Source organism: Mytilus californianus, unplaced genomic scaffold (assembly GCF_021869535.1).
Source record: "Mytilus californianus isolate M0D057914Y unplaced genomic scaffold, xbMytCali1.0.p SCAF_6, whole genome shotgun sequence".
NCBI classification, from domain to species: Eukaryota; Metazoa; Mollusca; class Bivalvia; order Mytilida; family Mytilidae; genus Mytilus; species Mytilus californianus.
In genome coordinates this window covers 96,946,377-96,964,893 of record NW_026262712.1, presented here as the reverse complement: position 1 = coordinate 96,964,893, position 18,517 = coordinate 96,946,377, and the positions used below count along the sequence as shown (strand labels likewise).

General features: G+C 31.2%; 1 protein-coding gene across 1 annotated transcript; it reads right to left on the bottom strand.

The window, feature by feature from the left end:
* Positions 1-7,992: 7,992 nt before the first annotated feature.
* On the bottom strand, positions 7,993-18,216 carry LOC127705425 (excitatory amino acid transporter 1-like). The gene is made up of 10 exons (XM_052209739.1): positions 18,033-18,216; positions 17,065-17,139; positions 15,896-16,018; positions 15,354-15,432; positions 13,829-13,871; positions 12,593-12,719; positions 12,000-12,126; positions 11,043-11,276; positions 10,088-10,282; positions 7,993-8,394 (listed from the first exon to the last, which is right to left on the bottom strand). The coding sequence occupies exons 1-10, from the start codon at positions 18,175-18,177 to the stop codon at positions 8,187-8,189; spliced, it is 1,356 nt and encodes a 451-aa protein (XP_052065699.1). The 5' UTR covers positions 18,178-18,216; the 3' UTR covers positions 7,993-8,186.
* Positions 18,217-18,517: the final 301 nt, after the last annotated feature.

Below are 18,517 nucleotides of genomic sequence, written 5' to 3'. Positions count from 1 at the left end.
CTGCATACGTGACATGTCGATTAAAAAAATTTCCACTGACTGTCTAAATATTCCTGTGTTATTATAATAACAACTTTCCGACTTTTGCAAATAGTATCTACAATATTATGACAATATATTTACCGGCACGAAAATCCCTCTGGTGTAGACAAAGTTTGAAATCATTATCTTTCTCAAGGAATTGTACAAGTGTATCTTTCACCCAAGTTGTATCGTTACTGCTATACACCACAAAGCATCAAATTCACAAGGAGTTGTCTCATCCTGCAACTCTCGGTAATAGCGAAACATTCTTCTCATAATCAAACAAAAATACTGCACCGAGACTCTAAATGTGTACTTGATACTGGTAATCACAATTATAACGATAAAGATTACAGAAAAAGAAACAAACAGTATCAGCCATAATTTTGATAAACTTTAACTCACTGATATGCTGGTAAACAAACATTGTATCACGCATGGTACCATCTATATATATAAACACGAATAGTTTAATGCATTATCGAGTTCGACATTTGTGGCAAATAACCATTCGATCAATTCTATCGCTTCACAGTTGCACAACAGTGGGTTGTCTTCAAAGAATATTTTTAACTTTTTCTTTCTTAATCTTTTTTGTGCAACGTTCATACTATCTATGAAGGTCTTACTCAGATATCGAATTTTGTTACTTTTGACATTAATTTCACACAAGTTAGAAAGTAAATAAAATTGTTTTTCTCAAATTCAATTTTCTTTAAAGATTCTCTTTGTGAATTTAATTTTTTTCTTATGAATATGTTCAAGCCCATTATCTGATATGTCTAATTGTTCTAGTTTCCTTAACTCCATAAAAAACCGCTCTCTGTATATGAAGCTAAGCCTTTGTTTAATTCAGAATGACTTATATATACAGTTTTATTTTTTTTTAATCGTGCTGACAAACCTATGCTTAAATCTGAACATGGAAGCCCAACCATACTAAGAGTAGTTAAATTGTCCAGTCCTAGCATTGTCTCAACGCATCTTTTAACTGTTGTGTTTTAACTCTTTCTGATTCATCAAATTCGATCCGTTGAAAACCTTAAAATTATAAAACAGGTTGGAAAAAACAGTATCAATGCCTATAACAAACGTATAAATCTGATTGTATGATAAGTCTATATACTGAACACAGTTTCTCAGAAAACGATTTTTCAACATATGTTATAAAGTTATGTGCAAGGCTTATATCCTTTACAAAAATATTTCCCAGCTAAAATCGCTTGACCACTTATGCGGTCCTATTTTCAGGAAAGCACCAGACAAATCAATCAGATCTATTTCCCCATCTCTTAGGTCACCCAGTGCAAACAAATTAGACGTTCTTAAATATTTTGCATGGTCAAAAGTTAACACTAAAAGGCTCATCGGCGGCATGAAAGTATTGGCTTCAATACGTTTTAACGAGCATCCAAAAGTAAGACTTTTTAATGGGACATCTCTAAAATAATTGAATGTTTGGTTGTTAAGCGTGTCATAATTACATCTTGTGGAACCCGCTCGCAGTGTTAATGTATCTAAATTCCTCAACGATGAAAATCCTAATCCTTAATGTATCTTAATTTCTCAACGATGAAAATCCTTAATGTATCTAAATTCTTCAACGATGAAAATCCTTCCCGAAATGTATCATTTTCAAAAGCTGTCATCGTAAGATCTTCCAAAAGGGTAAGATATTGTAAAGCTTTGTCCGGATAATGTTGCAGTCTGTTGGCATCGATATTAAGAGAAAGTAGTCTATTGAATGGCTTAAAACACCGCTTGGTAATTTTGTTTATTATATAAATCCAACTTTCGTAGCCTTTTCAAATTATTAAACGCCAGAGACTCAATCAACCGAATATTACAAAAAGTCAGATAACGTTAACGTAACTCCTTTGTATATATAACGGAAAGTATTGTTTCTTAGGGTCTGGAAATTATTATGACTAAAAGCAACACTTGTTTTTTGCGTACACGATTGATTAATGTGCGATAAACCTTGGGACTCATAGTCACAGTATATTGCCGCCTATTTGCGATACAAGTAGTAGTATAATGATGATAATCAGGCACTTGAGGGTGGTGCAGGTGGTGAACTATGGCTGTCATAAGTGAACATATTTTCTTTTATTTCAAATATTGATTAAAAAATTGTAAAAATAATGAGTATGAAAAAATAATTATTACCATTCTTATTCTTTTCCATTTTTTTTCTCTCATTATAATAAACGTGAAATTATATATGAAAAGGAATTAAATTTGAGTTGATAATTTGTTTGAATTAAGTTTGTATATATATGTAGAAAAATTCTATGACTTCGCGTTCATGTATTATTATATATATGAAGTGTTATTTAAGATTCGGTACATCGAGTACCCGCTTAACGAAATGCCCGTGCAAATACGTCAATAAACTACTATACAAGAAAAGAAATAATATATATATCTAATTATTTATACAAAATAACGAGAAGGAAAAGGAGTCCGAACTTTACGTCACAGGAGATTCAAATTTTAAGGTTACACCAGTTGGAAAGCAAGTCCTTGGAAACGTCCGTTGTCGTCAAACTCTCTCAGCAACAATAGCAGGGGGAATTAATAAGGTAGCGCTACAGTCGTCCGTGACGTCAAAAAGTCCGCCAAATCAATCGGCTAAACGATTGACGTTTAAAGTATTTATTTCAACTTGTCATGCTTTTATTATAATTGAATTTTTAAATTTGTAGGTTTTGCGACCAATATAGTTTCAGTACGTCATACAAACATTATCAAAAATAGCTTGTTATTGCTATTTCTTAATCCTGTCCGTTCTAAAAAGTTTCAGCCATCTTTTTTGTTCGCCAAAAACATCGATTTTTCATAACTTGACGTGTGCGTATCCAAATACGGAAAAGAACGGTAATAATCTTAAATGAAACCGGGTAAACTATTTCAAATTTCTACACAATTTTGAAGCCATCATTTTTTACTATTATACATCAATTGTGGTGACCACCAGTCATGTCAATTTGTACCTGGTTTTGGCTGCGTTTCTACTTCAAAACAGCAAAGTTCAACTCCTTTTCATTGTACCTGTTTCCAAAGTACTCTAAAATATTGATTTTATTATAGATATGAATGAAATTGTGATTAAAAATTGTTGTTTTTCACATTTCCATACGATACTTCCATTTTAAAGAAATTAAAACCCTTTTTGATCCCCTACACAAATTGACGGTGACATTGTTTTCTTTTTCAACATACGTCATATAACGTTTACAAAATATGTGTCAGGGTCATGTGCATAGTGAAAATTTACACATTGGACAAGTGAAACAACACACAAAGTTCTTCTTTATCATCAATATGGCGTTTGAAACTATAGGTCACAGAAAATTTCATTTATACTGGAAGCAAATATGACAAATTAATGATGGCCTATGGGTAAACAAAAGCACAAAAATAGCAATAGAAAATGCATTGCAAAGAAAATTTCTGGAGGAAAAAACATGAAATGAAGGTCAGTTAATTATATTTATATTTTATAAGTTGAAAACCTTGCTTATTAATTATCTCTTTACTAAGTAAGCTACATTAATAAGAGCAAACACTAGCTTTTCAAGTCAAACAAGAAATTAATTCATAGAGATGTGTTCTTACAAAATTGAATTTATTCAAATGGCAATTTTTTGTAAAATTTAATCATCATTGAGATTATTAAAGTAAAATGCACAAGATTTGTCATACCAACTTTCATTTCTGAGATTAATATCCAACTATTGAGGTAAAATATACAATACTTTGTTCATAAATATGTAAAGCAGCAGATACAGTAGTCCAAATAATTATGACGTCTTGAAAGGCTATTATATTTTTTTCTTTGACGCCTTACATCGACGATGTAAGGCGTCAAAGAAAAAAAATATAATAGCCTTTCAAGACAATGTAAGGCGTCAAAGAAAAAAAATATAATAGCCTTTCAAGACGTCATAATTATTTGGACTACAGATACAGCAACCTGAAGAGAAGAAGCCCCATTTTTTTTCTTCAAAAAGTTTACTTTCTTAAACTATAAAGTACCCTGAGAAATTGGACAAGGGCTACTGTGCTAGCTAATCTAATAGTTGAATTTTATAATAATGACTTTCACTTATAATTTTAAGCATTATTTTTTTACAGAATTTTTGTCATTTTTTGGTAAACTTTTCCTTTTTCTGTATGATATTTTCTAGGCAGTACTGTACTGTTCAACTAAGAATTATAGGCTGAAGTAAAAGGCTTTTTTACTTTGAAGAAACTAAATTGGGACTCTTGGTCCCACTTTATTAAAATATAAATGGTCAGTACTATTTTTTTTTTCAGAAAGATTATTTAAATTGTATACTGTTACACGGTTTGACCCCAAGTCTATCAGCAACAATAGAGTCACGTGACCATGAAAATTAAGTAAAACTACGGATGAGACAAACCTCACTTTTACTCACTTAAATACCACTGTCATGGTAAAAACTTATTGATCAAAATAATCTTGAATATACATAGTTTGAACTCGTCAAAACTTACACATCAACTCAAAGTCCTTTATTCTTTATTTTATCTTCAAACTTGAAGTTTGTGTGAAAATTGTCAAGGCTTCTGATCGAAAAATCTAAATATTTTTGAGGAAACTGAAAATGATGGGCTGAATTTAAATTTAATACAGCATCTCATTAAGACAAACTCACGATATGAATATCTAGGCAATACAGTTTTGGATACGCAAACGTCAAGTTATGTTCAACACGAAGCGTTGTTTTTTTTTTTGCCGATTTGTGCAAGTGGTTATCTCCCCTTGATATCACCAGTCAAAAATAAAAACCTACCAAAATGAATAAAAAGGAGTTTATTTTACAAAAATCAAGAGGAAAATAAAAGAAAGGCGATTAACAACTATGTTATTATAATATTAAGAAGAGATACTTCCCTACTTTTCAGAGAAGGATTACAGGTTAAAAAAAAAAGACAAAAAATTGGTAAAAATTAGATCTAGAAACCTAGCTGAATTGATATAAATTAGCTCTGGCTGATGAAATTTATACTTTCAGTTTGTTATTTTTATAATGCGATATGGGATCACTCCTAATGGATTTTTTAACTACTTCTAACAATGTTTAATGCAACAAAACATTCTGTAACAGTTTACAATTTAAATAATCTTTCTGAAAAAAAAATAGTACTGACCATTTATATTTTATATTTTAATAAAGTGGGACCAAGAGTCACAATTTAGTTTCTTCAAAGTAAAAAAGCCTTTTACTTCAGCCTATAATTCTTAGTTGAACAGTACAGTACTGCCTAGAAAATATCATACAGCTTGATCTGGTTGCAAACATTGTGGCAATTGTGGCCATAGTTTTCATTAACAAATTGTGGGAAATCTCAATTTTCATCTTTTTTCTGAAACTTTACGGTCAATTTCAACCAAACATAACGGTAATTATATATTAGCGGTTACCGGTTGTGATATTATTTGAGTCTGATTCCATGAAATACATGGCCGCCAAAGGCAATCTTAGATTCCGATTGGCCAAAATTTAAAACTCTTCTCCTCTGAAACCTGAAGAATTTCTGGAATTTATGGATCCAAAGCAATCCGAACTAGAAATCTTTTTTATGCTATTAATGGATAAAGTTTCTAGGAGATTCAAGATATCGCTTAACTGTACAGTGCATCAATTTTGATCAAGATACAACGTACACGTGTATTACCTTTTTACGTCCAATTTGGTAATTAGCACATCTAATCAATTATGCGCCTTCTATGCTAGGTTTAAAAATTAAAACTTTTATTTGAACTTGTTTGTTTTTTTTTTTATGCTTTGATTAGCATAAAAGCATAAAAAAAATATCTTCTATTATATACTTACCAACCCACATGAGTACTGTCTGTTGGGTTTGTATTCCGAACAACCACGCCTATAATAAATCCAACTGAAGCTACCACTAAGGTCAAAAGTACAAGCAAGTTTACTTTAACAATCTCCAAGCATTTTTCTTTTCCTACTGCCATGTTAAAAAAAACTTAAGAACAGTCGGTATGCATGTGTTTCATCAATTAAAATGTTGGACTAAGACCGCTTTATATATAATTAATACATTTTAAGAACTTCATTCGTTGAATGAGAAAAGGTGTCGGTTATTCGTTTTAAAACTGTGTGTCAAATTTCATCCTTTTTCATATAAAGGATACACAATATACATTAAGATTGAATCCGCTATGGTACAGTCATTACTTTGAAAACAAATATGTGACTTTTGTTCGTTTATAAAATGTTTCATGAGATAGAATAAACATTACAAATATACCGTAAAATATTGCTGCTGCATTAACCGTTAAATTGAAAGATACACAACATACACAAGCCCTGTGATATGTTTCCTTTTTTTTGTTTTTGATTGTAAAATTGCTTTGATTGACACTTCCTTCTTTTTTTCCCGTTTCATCACCACACTATGATCAAAACTATGAACTACCAGTCAACATTAGCGTGAGATTAAAAAGGTTTTCCCAAAAGTGTTATATACAGTATTTGAAACAAAATACTGGCACAACCATCTTTAAAATAGCCGTGAAATATTTTTTCCGAAATTCGATTACAGTAGACACATACAGCTTAAGTGTTCTTTTCACTGAACAAACAGCATTTTATCACACAAAGTTTTTTTTTGTATCATTTTGAATGATTATCCTAAATGTTGCGAAACCGGGTGCGTCTACATGGTTGATCACGGCGACAGAAGTTTACCGATGTTCAAATCTCGCAAATCGATTAAGAAAATACAAATCAAGGTAACAAATAAAAACAGAGGGAATCGAATGAACCCAAAAGGGCGCTATTAAGCATCTCCGGCTATGCATGCATCACCTACCATGCGAATCCACACTCCGTCAAAGTATCAGGAATTAAACGCAATCGATTAAGTAACTGATTAGACGACTATAATGGTATCTAAAGATATAAGGGCGCGAAGACATGTCGCTTTTGAGCGGATACACAGACATCGGTGATTGTTTAAACTTTTGTATTATGGAATTCATTCGTTCTTCCTCATAACTCTCTTGGAGCAGTTTTTGTGTATACCCCTTTCATGGAAATGTATAGTGTAAACATTCACGACAAGCGTAACTTATTAATTGAGATATGCAAGCGCCATGCAATAAGACAGAGTGTATGTAACTGTTGAGAGAAATGGAAATTTGAGATTAGAAAGTTGAAATCTCCACGTTTGTCATAAACTCTAATTTGAAGTCTTCCATCTGTGTCAATATCGAAGAAAAAATGATTATATGATGCATTTTTTTTGGTTTCTGCACTATCCTTCACTGGGATTTATGTGATGCAAGTAGTTCCTGAAATATGGGTTATCAAGTAACAGGAAATAATCAATATACTAGTATATGAAAGTGAAATAAAAGACCATCGCAAGAAGATTTGATCTTTTTTGTTGTCTTTTAGAAGGTTTTGTATTCTGTCTGCTATATATAAGTCCAAGGACAAGTCGGTCATTTGGGTTGCAAAATTAGTACCATTGAAATACTTACAGGTTGCTGACATATCTCTCGACCAAACTCAACAAATGTGTTGTCGATAAAAAAATCTAGCATTGAGACGATATAATCATCGGCGTATTTTGTTGTTGGAATCAGTGAGCTTCTTTATAAACAAGGAGTTTGTATTAACGATTCCATTTTCAAAAACTCTGTTTAACCATGATCGGAAAGTGTAAAACATGACCTAGATTTGTTTTGGAAAAGTGACTATAAGATTTATTTTTACATGAGGTTTGTAAATGAAGATGACTGATAAATATCTTGACATGTCAAGTATTAAACATCTTTTCTGATTTCATTGTTGCATTATTTATTAAATATAAAGCATAATATAGTTTCATAACATTAAACATTACATAAAACATACAACGAGGTGCAATTTATTTTATCAATAATTATACAAGGGGCTGTATGAACAGAAGATTTAGTGAGTTTAATGATTTAAGGCAATGATCTTTTAGTGTAAAGAAATATGCAATATCTGTCTTTTTCAAAATACATTGACTACACTGAAATACAAAATACCCTTGGTGTGCTAAATCCTATGAAGACTTATATTCAGTTCAATATTTATGTAGAACTGCTATTTACAAATGTGAGTTGGGCTATTTCAAAGGCATTCATCAAATGTGTCCTCTTTGAAATATTCTTCGTCGTCAACCATCTCAGCTATTTGAATTCCATTTTCTTTTTCATTTAATGCCTGTGATATTTCATCATCGTTGTAATCAGTCTTTAATGAGGATAAACATAGCCTTTGTGTAAATACTACACACGTCACTTGTACGCTGTAGTTTGTAATTGTCCTCGTCCTATCTCTGAAACAAGAACAGTATTTTCAAAGTATTGTACGATGACAGCACTAATACCTCAAACATGTGCCTCTTTATATTTGTAATAAAAAAACATTTAATCAAACACATGCATGTCATGCCATCCGGCATAAAAAAGGTTCTTATTTAAATTTTCGAAGGATAAGACACAATTCGGATTTCATCGTACGATATACTTACAGAATCCATTCGAATGTGTAAAGAAGTGCTGCCGCTTCAGGTGGAATATTTAACGCAGTGAGTAGGATGATAACAGTAATCAAGCTAGCCCCTGTCACAGATGGTATGGCCAAGGACGAAAATGTTGTTAAAATGCTGAAAAAATTATTTGTCAGTAATCATTTGTTGTTTGGATGTCAATACAAAATTACTAAAACTTTGTTGTTTCAATGATCATGTTAAACATAAGATTTTTTGGAATTAAAAATAAATGAATGAAATTCAATTTTCAAAAATAAATTTATCTTGTATAAATAAAGGCAACAGTACTATACCGCTGTTCGAAATTCATAAATCGATTGAGAAAAAAAAAAATCCGGGTTACAAACTAAAACTGAGGGCAACACATCAAATATAAGAGAACTACGACACAACAGAAACACAGCATAAAAATGTAACACACACAGAAACGAACTATAATATAACAATGGCCATTTTCTTGACTTGGTACAGGACATTTTAAGCAAAAAATGGTGGGTTGAACCTGGTGTTGTGGCAAGCCAAACCTCCCGCTTTTATGGCAATGTAAAATATAACATTAAAATGACAACATTACATGACAGGACTACAATACAAATAAATGGGAGAACATATAGGACAGAGAAACATACGAATAATAGCTAACAAAAGGTACCAGGTTTAAAATTCAATACGCAAGACGCGCATTTTGTCCACACAAGACTAACCAGTGACGCTCAGATCAAAAAAGTACGAAAGCCAAAACAAGTACAAAGTTGAAGAGCATTGAGGACCAAAGTTCCAAAAATTTGTGCCAAATACGGCTAAGGTTATATGTCTGGGATAAGAAAATCCTAAGAATATAGGATAATTCATACTTTTGCAAACAGTAAATTTATAACAATAACTATATAATAGGTATACATGATAACACCAAAGTGGTGACTAACTACAGAATAAAAACGGATACAATAAACAACATAAACCAGCACATAAATATTCACAGCCGAGTTAGCCAAAGAGATCAACGCTCAAAAAAGGGTGACGTCACATTTGAATTTCTGAAATTTCCCCAAAAAAGGATATAATTAGGATAGAATTCAAGATTTGGTTTATATTACTCATATAACATTTATCAATAACAATGAAAATTACAATACCAATTAATATAAAATGAGGTAGTAATAAGATAATTAATAGTATTATTAATATGTCGGTGTTTCTTCTAAATCAAACTGTAAACCAAATATATCGTATAAATTTAGTTGACCCAAACTAAAATCTAATTAACGAACTGGGTGATTAATAATCTTTACCATAACACACGAATACAACAGAAAAAAATAAAATTTACAACTACAAACGATAAGACATTGACAAAATCCAATGAGAATAACAAATATAACATCAAAACTAAATACATGAATTTTGGATAGAAAGGTACCGTGACACGTCTTATAGCAATATAAATGTAACGAAATTTTACGATTAAGAAACTTACATGACTAAAATGACCGAAGCAGCGTCCACTTCCTGGTCAGTGATTTGCATAACAAACAAACATGATATACTTATGTAAATACAGCTTCCACAACGTCCAATAGCAGCACTTAATGGAATGACAAATCGAGTCACTCTACGATCTAATTTGTTCGGTCCTTCTAATTGCCGTATACTTTCAGGAATAGACATAGCTCTGAAACGAGAAAAAGTTATGTTTATAATACATGCATGCTTCATATATTTGAAAATGCAACAGTGCAACTGATGAAAAACAACTTTATATCATTTTCTAATGAAATATTTCACACTTATCATCAATGTTTATTTTCAAGAAAAATACTATTTCCACCATGTTGTATGTTTATGATAAATCTTAAGCCTTGTGGATATGGTACAATACTGTAGATAACTTCTTTTGAATATTTGTATTACAGATTTCTTTTTAAAGCTAGATGAATGCTACTTTGAATAGTTTTTCTATTTCTTTATATTTATAGTCGGTGCACACACATCCTAGTCCACAACACTCACTTTGTCTTTTATTATCTACAATTTAAGACTAATAGTATTGTATGACGATTACAATCGAGCAACCGTGCTTTAAAACTAGTTTAACTCCGCCACATTCTGTATGTGCCTGTCCCAAGTTAGGAGCCTGTAATTCAGTGGTTGTCATTTGTTGCTGTGTATCATCTTTGTTTTTCGTTCACATTTTTTTACATAAAGTTTGCCGTTAGTTTCTCATTTGAATTGTTTTACATTTGTCATTTTGGGGCCTTTTATAGCTGACTATGCGGTATGGGTTTTGCTCATTGTTGAAGGCCGTACGGTGACCTATAGCTGTTAATTTTTGTGTCATTTGGTAACCTGTGGATAATTGTCTCATTAGCAATCATAACACATCTTCTTATTTTTATTTTTTATGTACTACTACCACAGTGTTCAGTACTTACGTCATAGAAGTAGCAAACACTATTACAAAAGCATGAATCACAGTAAAAAGAAACTTAAACGGATTCATTTTCATCAATATAAAATACGTAATTGGCACTACTACTATCATGAAGAGTAAATAACCAATCATTTGTGTTGCTATGTATAAACCAAGTCTATTAAAATCATCCTCCAAGTTCTTTGTTCCTCCAATAGTTTTACCAATCAGACTCGCTACACCAATTGGTGTAAACCTGAAATAAAACTTCCCTATACGAATAACACAAGTATCTGTTAACGCCAATGAGGTAGCAACCAGACTGCTCATGCAACCTAAGACAAACCAGATAAATATGCAGATGTTAACATATATGATAAAAAATGCAAACGCGTTCATCATAGATTTTACTGAATCTACATAAGCTCTGAATTAATTCACTACAGAATATTTTAGATCTATCATCAACATCATCCTTTTTATGTAATTTTCGAGCATTTTTTGATCTTCTGATTAAATATATGATATAGTCTTTGTATGAAAATATACAAATTGATCCCTTCAATTTACTGGTTCTTTTTATTTATTTTTGCGTGAAATCGACCACAGTCACATAAAGAACCATTTAGTTTGACGGAAGTCAGACATGGTATCAAATATAAATGTACATTTATGATGCAATTTCTCATACATTACACTTTGAATAAATATATATCCCTAACAAATATTTTTTTATCAAATCGGTGACTGAAATTTGAAATGTGGTCAAGTCGATAAACAGCATAATGCCATCAACCAAGCTACCGTATCAAAGTATCAATAAACATAAAAAAGAGGACATTCATCAAAATGGCCTTTTAAACGTTTTTGATTTGAGCGTCACTGATGAATCTTTTGAAGGCAAATTGCGCGTTTGGTGTTCATAATTTTGAGCCTGGTTTTTATGATGAGTTAAGTGTCATTATTCTTGAATCCTTACCAAACTAATTTTCCTAAAATCACCAAGATGATTTCAGTAGCTGAGTAGAAGAACTTGAAAAAAGGTTGCCCAATTTCTTTTGTTGACGCAGTTGCAATGCCAAATACGGCACTGGCAATCAAAAGACCTAAATAAATAAAGTTTCTTATAATATATAAAGTACGTACAAAAACCTGACTTACATTTTCACAATTATGGATCAAAATAAATTAAAGTTAATTGCTGTATAAATTTATAATGTAACAATGAAAAAAAGTTTCAGCTTTCTTTTATGTGATTGCTATGATATGAACAAGAATGTTGTGGCATGTTCCTATCGTAAAGTAATTATTTAAGTGATTGCCATGTTGTTTAAGTATACACTGAAACGTATGTTTATGTAAAGTGTATCACTTCTGAAGGTTGGTAGACTGAACGCGTCAACATGACTAGAAATACAATTGTAGTTGTAAAATACAGTACTCCATATGGTTTCTGTGTTTCCTCTTATTTCTTTTTAAAATAAATAAAAATCCACATTCGTTAATATATATGTATACATTGTTCACATGTTATCTAACAAAACTAAACAAAGCAACTTGGCAGAACTATACCTAGAATATTTGTGCTATCAGCACTGGATAGATTTTTTCCTGTCACCATAGTCTTTATGACTGTTACAATTGTCCCATTTATAGTTTCATTTGCTTTGTATTTCTCTATATCGTAGCTCGTTAGTGTCTGAAAAACAGCAAATAACTTTTAGAATTCGTCTGAAGATGTCTACTCTATACAACGAATTAAATTAAAGCTCAGGCATGGAAGTCAGACTTTCTGTTGATACCGGGGTTTTGCTATGCTATGCAAATAAAACTATTTCTATATTTTTTTTTTATCAAAACAGAATAATTAGGCCAAAAATCAGGTCAAAATAATAATAAGGTGGCAAATATAAAAAAAAAATATCACGAGATAACGCAAAACATTATAAGATATTGCTAAGTACGTCATTCCATGAATACCCACATTACATCTCATTCATTTAGCATATCCGGTGACCTTCAATTTTCACCGAGAATTAATCCTTTCAACGAATTTGGGACATATTTTTTTACCTTGAAAAAAAAAAAAAACGGGATCCAAGCTTTCTCCAAGGAAAACTAATAAATTGTGTTCGATTGGATGATAAGCTAGAGTTAAAGTTTTATCTCGCGTGTGACCTATACATGAACCTATTGCGCCCTCTTACCTTGAAAATATATCTGTCTCTAAATAATGCCTTTAAGAGTGTAACAAATACGAAGAGATAGTATCATATATAATATCTTTTCCCGGAAATTCACCGTATGTAGTATTTTCATAATTGTAACAAAAAAGAAAATATTGATTGAATATTTTTTGGGTAAATCGAACATTAATCTTAGTAAAATATTTTATTTCCTGAAATGCGAGCTAACCGCAACATATTACTCTTGATTAGAAACGCATTTTACTCTTATCCCTAAAATATCTATTAATGTTTTACTATGATGAGAACAGCTTTAAAGAAGTACAACTCTTATGGATGGGCTAAATATATTAAACAGAAATAAGGGAATGGCAAACTTATATATAGTCCTTCGGCAACTTTGTTTCGAGAAGATGATGAATTGCAAATTGAATAATATTTTAAGATGAAATAAACAACAGATTTTTGTTTAAAGACTTGTTTCTATGTCCCATTTAATAATAATTCATCTGTACCTATATATTGTTAGTTAGAGACACGCAACACAAAGTTGATCGCGCTTCTGCAACATCACATTATAAAAAATGGTGTTTCAGATTTTAAAACTCTGTAAATAGCTTACCTTGCGAAAAGTTGCAGATATCAAATTGTCGGGGAATATATTTCTGTAAAACGAAAATCAGATATTTGATATATCGATTAATAAAAAGAGATTGGATAAAAGTGTCCTCAACAGCCGTAGTATGTTATAAGAATATGAAAAATAACAGTCCATGTATAATGCCTGGAATATTTAAACAATATTTGCAAAATTTTGATGAAATAAGACGTCGGGTATACTTCAGCAACCCAACAACACTCGTATTCAGTATAGTACATGTTAAAATCGATGTTGATTATGTTTAAAAAGGCGTGATACATTACCATATAGTATTTCACCTTTACAATAATTACATCAACAACCACATTATAACTACCACTACCACTACTAATACTGATAATAATAATAAAAATCAAATATGATTTTCAATCAGGCCGTTGATCTACCTCTGTATAATGTTTTTTTTAAGAAAAGTACATGAAATCAGTTGGCTATTAGTGTATGGAGAGTAAACTCTCATGCTTTTGTTTGGAGTTTTTTTTCATTGTACGTGTTGTTGTATTTGTACAGGGTATTGATAAGGATTGAAATATTTAGATGTTTTTTCAGATGCTCTATACATATGCATTCCTGTCGACAATTTAACTTTTGAAATTAAATAAAAAAAAAAATTTGGATACAATCATTTTAACTTGTATTTGACGTTATAATATACCTAAAATATACTTGCCATGGTAAATTCGTTATTTGAAAGTAAACTCCTATACAAAAAATGAAAACAACACGTTATAAATTTAATGCGTCTGAATCGCTTTTCTGGATTTACCTATATTTGAAAGCCAAGGATGTATAAGAACTGAAACAGTTGAAGAGTCATATGACTTAAAAGGAGAAAAAAAAAATAGCCAAATCCATCTAAGGTCAACTTTTCTTATACAATAACAAAGGTCAAATGTTACATGTGTTATTAGTGGTAACACCTTAACTACACCAGGTGCGCATAACGTGTAACAAAACATTTAAATAGAACAATATCCATATTTTCATGAACATACCGAAGTACTGAGCTACTGATACATTAATGTCCTAGTGGTAGTAATAACATTAAATGGTGTCAATTTTACTGCATCAGATAAGCATTTCGACAATTAAACAGGTTTTCATTTACACAGGAATTCAATCTGGTTTTGATGGTATTTGAGTTGCTCAATCTTTAGTTTATTGTAGTGTTTTGCGTACTGTTGTTTACATTGTCGTCTGTAATAGTGTCGTCTTTCCTGCTTCGATTGTTTTGACTGTCCGCTTGGTATCTTCTTATTTTTGCAACAGTGTTGCTTTATTTAATCCACTAGAACTAACCAATACATTTTCGGATAACAAACTGTTATCCATTATAAGTTTATAGAAGTGTGTATTAGTCGACAATAAACTAATTACACCCTTCTTATAAGATGTTTGAAAATTTATTTGTACTCAAGTGTAAGAATGCCTGTCTACAATAAAAATGCATTATAAAAAGGTAAGTCTAGATCGCTACTTATTTTACCTCAGTAAATCAGCGAAAATGTCCTCCGTTTCTAAAGGAACCGAGTTAAATGCTTTAACTTCTGTTTTAGCGATTTCACCTGTAATTAAAGCACAAAACACACTATTCAAGACTGTATTAGACCAGTAAACTTGAGGTTAGAAAATAGCCATTTATTGACAAATAAAAATATACCAGAATCGGATTTATCGGGGTTATAGGTTTTTGACGTATTGAACATGTATTTATTCTATCAATGATGCCGGTTAAACATGTTGCTTATTTTCAAAATTGGATATCTCGGGAAATGTAAAGCATATGACAGATTTTAGGAGAGGTTACAATTTACCCCAAGTACAGCATACTTTAGAAAATTAAAAAATTAATGACTAACGGATTAAAATGGTTACAAGTACACACTTCGTTGAACTTAAATAGATATAAAGTACTTTTGCTTTTGCTCATTGCGAATCAACAAGTGTGAAATTATACAGCTTGTTTGTTTTTTAATAGTCTAAATTATTTGCGTGAAGTATTATATGACTATGATATGAATATCTTACCTGGTCGGATGATCACGCAAAGTAAACTACCAACGAAGCATCCAAGGAAATTTGTTAACATAATATAACCCAAACTAACTAAGCTAATTTTTCCATTTGATTTAGGGTCTAGGGTAGCTGTTCCTGTTCAATCAAATGAAGTACAATAATAAATAAATAAAATTTAAGAAAAGTAAGTCTCTTCATGTACCACATTCTTTTTGTGTCTGTCTATAATCATGAGTGAAATTTGGTGGTTGTCGTTTGTTGCTGTATATCATATTTGTTTTTCGTTTGTTCAAGGAGGTTGTATTACCTTGGTTTATTGTTTTGTTCATAAATCTGGCCGTTAGTTTTTTCGTCTGAATTTCTATTAGCATTTTCCATGTCGGGGCTTTTAAGTACTTGCGATTAAGGTTTTGGCTCAATTTTGAAGACCGTACTTGTGACCTATAGTTGCTAACGTCTACGTCAAATGGTCTTTGGGGGAAGGTTGTCTCATTAGCAGTTATACCTCATCTCATTATTTTATATTTTAACTAAGCAAGGTTATTTTACACTTTCGTTTACATTTATCGTCAAAAGAAGCTGGTTTGGCAATTGAACCATGAATAAAACAATGAATAATTATCCAATGACTACTCTATGCATGTCCAGTAAAGGAGTTATAACGAAATCAGTTTAATGGCAGTCAAAATACGCAACTAAAATTTCACTTCTAAACAGTTAACCATAAAACATCCCCGGAATCTGGCAAATTGCATAAATAACATTAACGGTTCAAATTTCAATGCACCAAATTCACTTTTCAACAAGTCTCTTCCGTGATGTTCAGGTCAAAATATTTGAGAGTACAAAACCTAATACAAACGTTGAACACCAAGAAGGACATATTTATAATCATATTATTTATGACTCACGTTTTGAATAGTAATTTCCATACTACGGAAGACACACATTATAAAATATGTGAGAACAAAAACCATTTAGAATCATCAGAATGCTTAACCCCGTCATATGTTCATGATAAAACTCCTCAAAGATGAACCTATCAGGAAACTCGTCAGTACATGGTTGTCATCTATTAAGTCTTTTATTTGAAGAGTTGATTGGGCCTTTCCTATTTTTTCACTTTTATTTCAAAATTAAAAAAAGTCCCACCTGTAATCACAATCGTTCAACCTGCTTACCTGTTATTACTGAGGCTACTATCAGAGGAACTATCATCATTTTCAGCATGTTTAGGAAAATCTCTCCTAAGATACCTACAAACACAAATTAAAGCTTTAATAATAAGTTGTTATACATTTCGTAACCAGATATGTTAAGTACATTTAATGAGCAAACATTTTTTTTTATACATTCTCAAATATTGTTTTAAACATAAATATTAAAATGTACCACTTATTCTTACTAGATGCCAAACTCTCTACTTCAAATTTATTTTCACTCTACAAACGAGAAAGAGTAACAAAACAAAATACTAACTATTATTGTGTGATTTGATAAGGTAATATTGTTTTCTACTGGCTGTCAAGCCATAAGCTTTAACTGGAAATATTGAAATATTGTGAGGGTGCTCACAATTTCCTACACTCGCTCTGCGTCACAATAAATAAGGCTGCGATAATGTTTGAAAGGTGACCCCCCCCCCTAAAAAAAAATAAAATAAAAGAAAATAAAAAGAAAATAACAAAGAAAAAAGAAGATGTGCAATAGCACTATGTAAACAAGATTCTTGACAAAAGTCCATCATTTGCTAAAAAAAAAAGAAACTCAATTCATTTAGATTTAAACAACATGGAGCAGCTAGTTGGACAATGACATTATATGCATTAACACTTTCAGAAGATGTTTTGTAGTTGGATTTGGAATGAAATCTTAATTGCGTCTAGTTTTCTGTCATCAAATTGATACCTTAGCACTGCTTTTGTCTTGCAATATGAATCTCTGTAATATATTGTCTTTTTCTGTTTTAATTGCAAAAATCTGGACTTTATGCTGATAAATGAGAACACTTCTATGTAAATATAAATATAACTGTTTTCTATTTGTTTTAAAGCTTAGGTTTTGTTCAGAGTCTGAAAAAACTGAAAATTTTGTTGTTTGTTTTTGCATTGGTCAAAACAAAATACAAGAGTTACTATAATTTACTTACCAACCCACATGAGAGTGCTGTCTGTTGGGTTTGTATTCCGAACAACCACACCTATAATAAATCCTACTGCAGCGCCGAATAAGGTAAAAAATACCAGCAAGTTTGCTTTTACAATCTCCAAGCATTTTTCTTTTCCTACTGCCATGTTGAAATACAACGACACTAAAAAGATCAGGGCAATAGAATTTCATCTTTAAATAGCAAGGATAGAAATCTAAATTAATTCTGAATACGCTGAAAACGATATGGTAGATTTATTACTTTGATAAAAAAAAATTGTGCAGTCATATATGAAATGTATTAATTAAAGTTATATCGCTAAGGTACATGGTTCCATTATCTGTTGAATTGAGATTTCTAATTATTTTCAGTAACTGAGCTTTAACACATTTTTTTAAAAAATTTATTACGAATCCATAACATATAATGGTACATGAATATATTTAATAATGTTCAGATTTAGGAATACTCGATATTACAAAGAA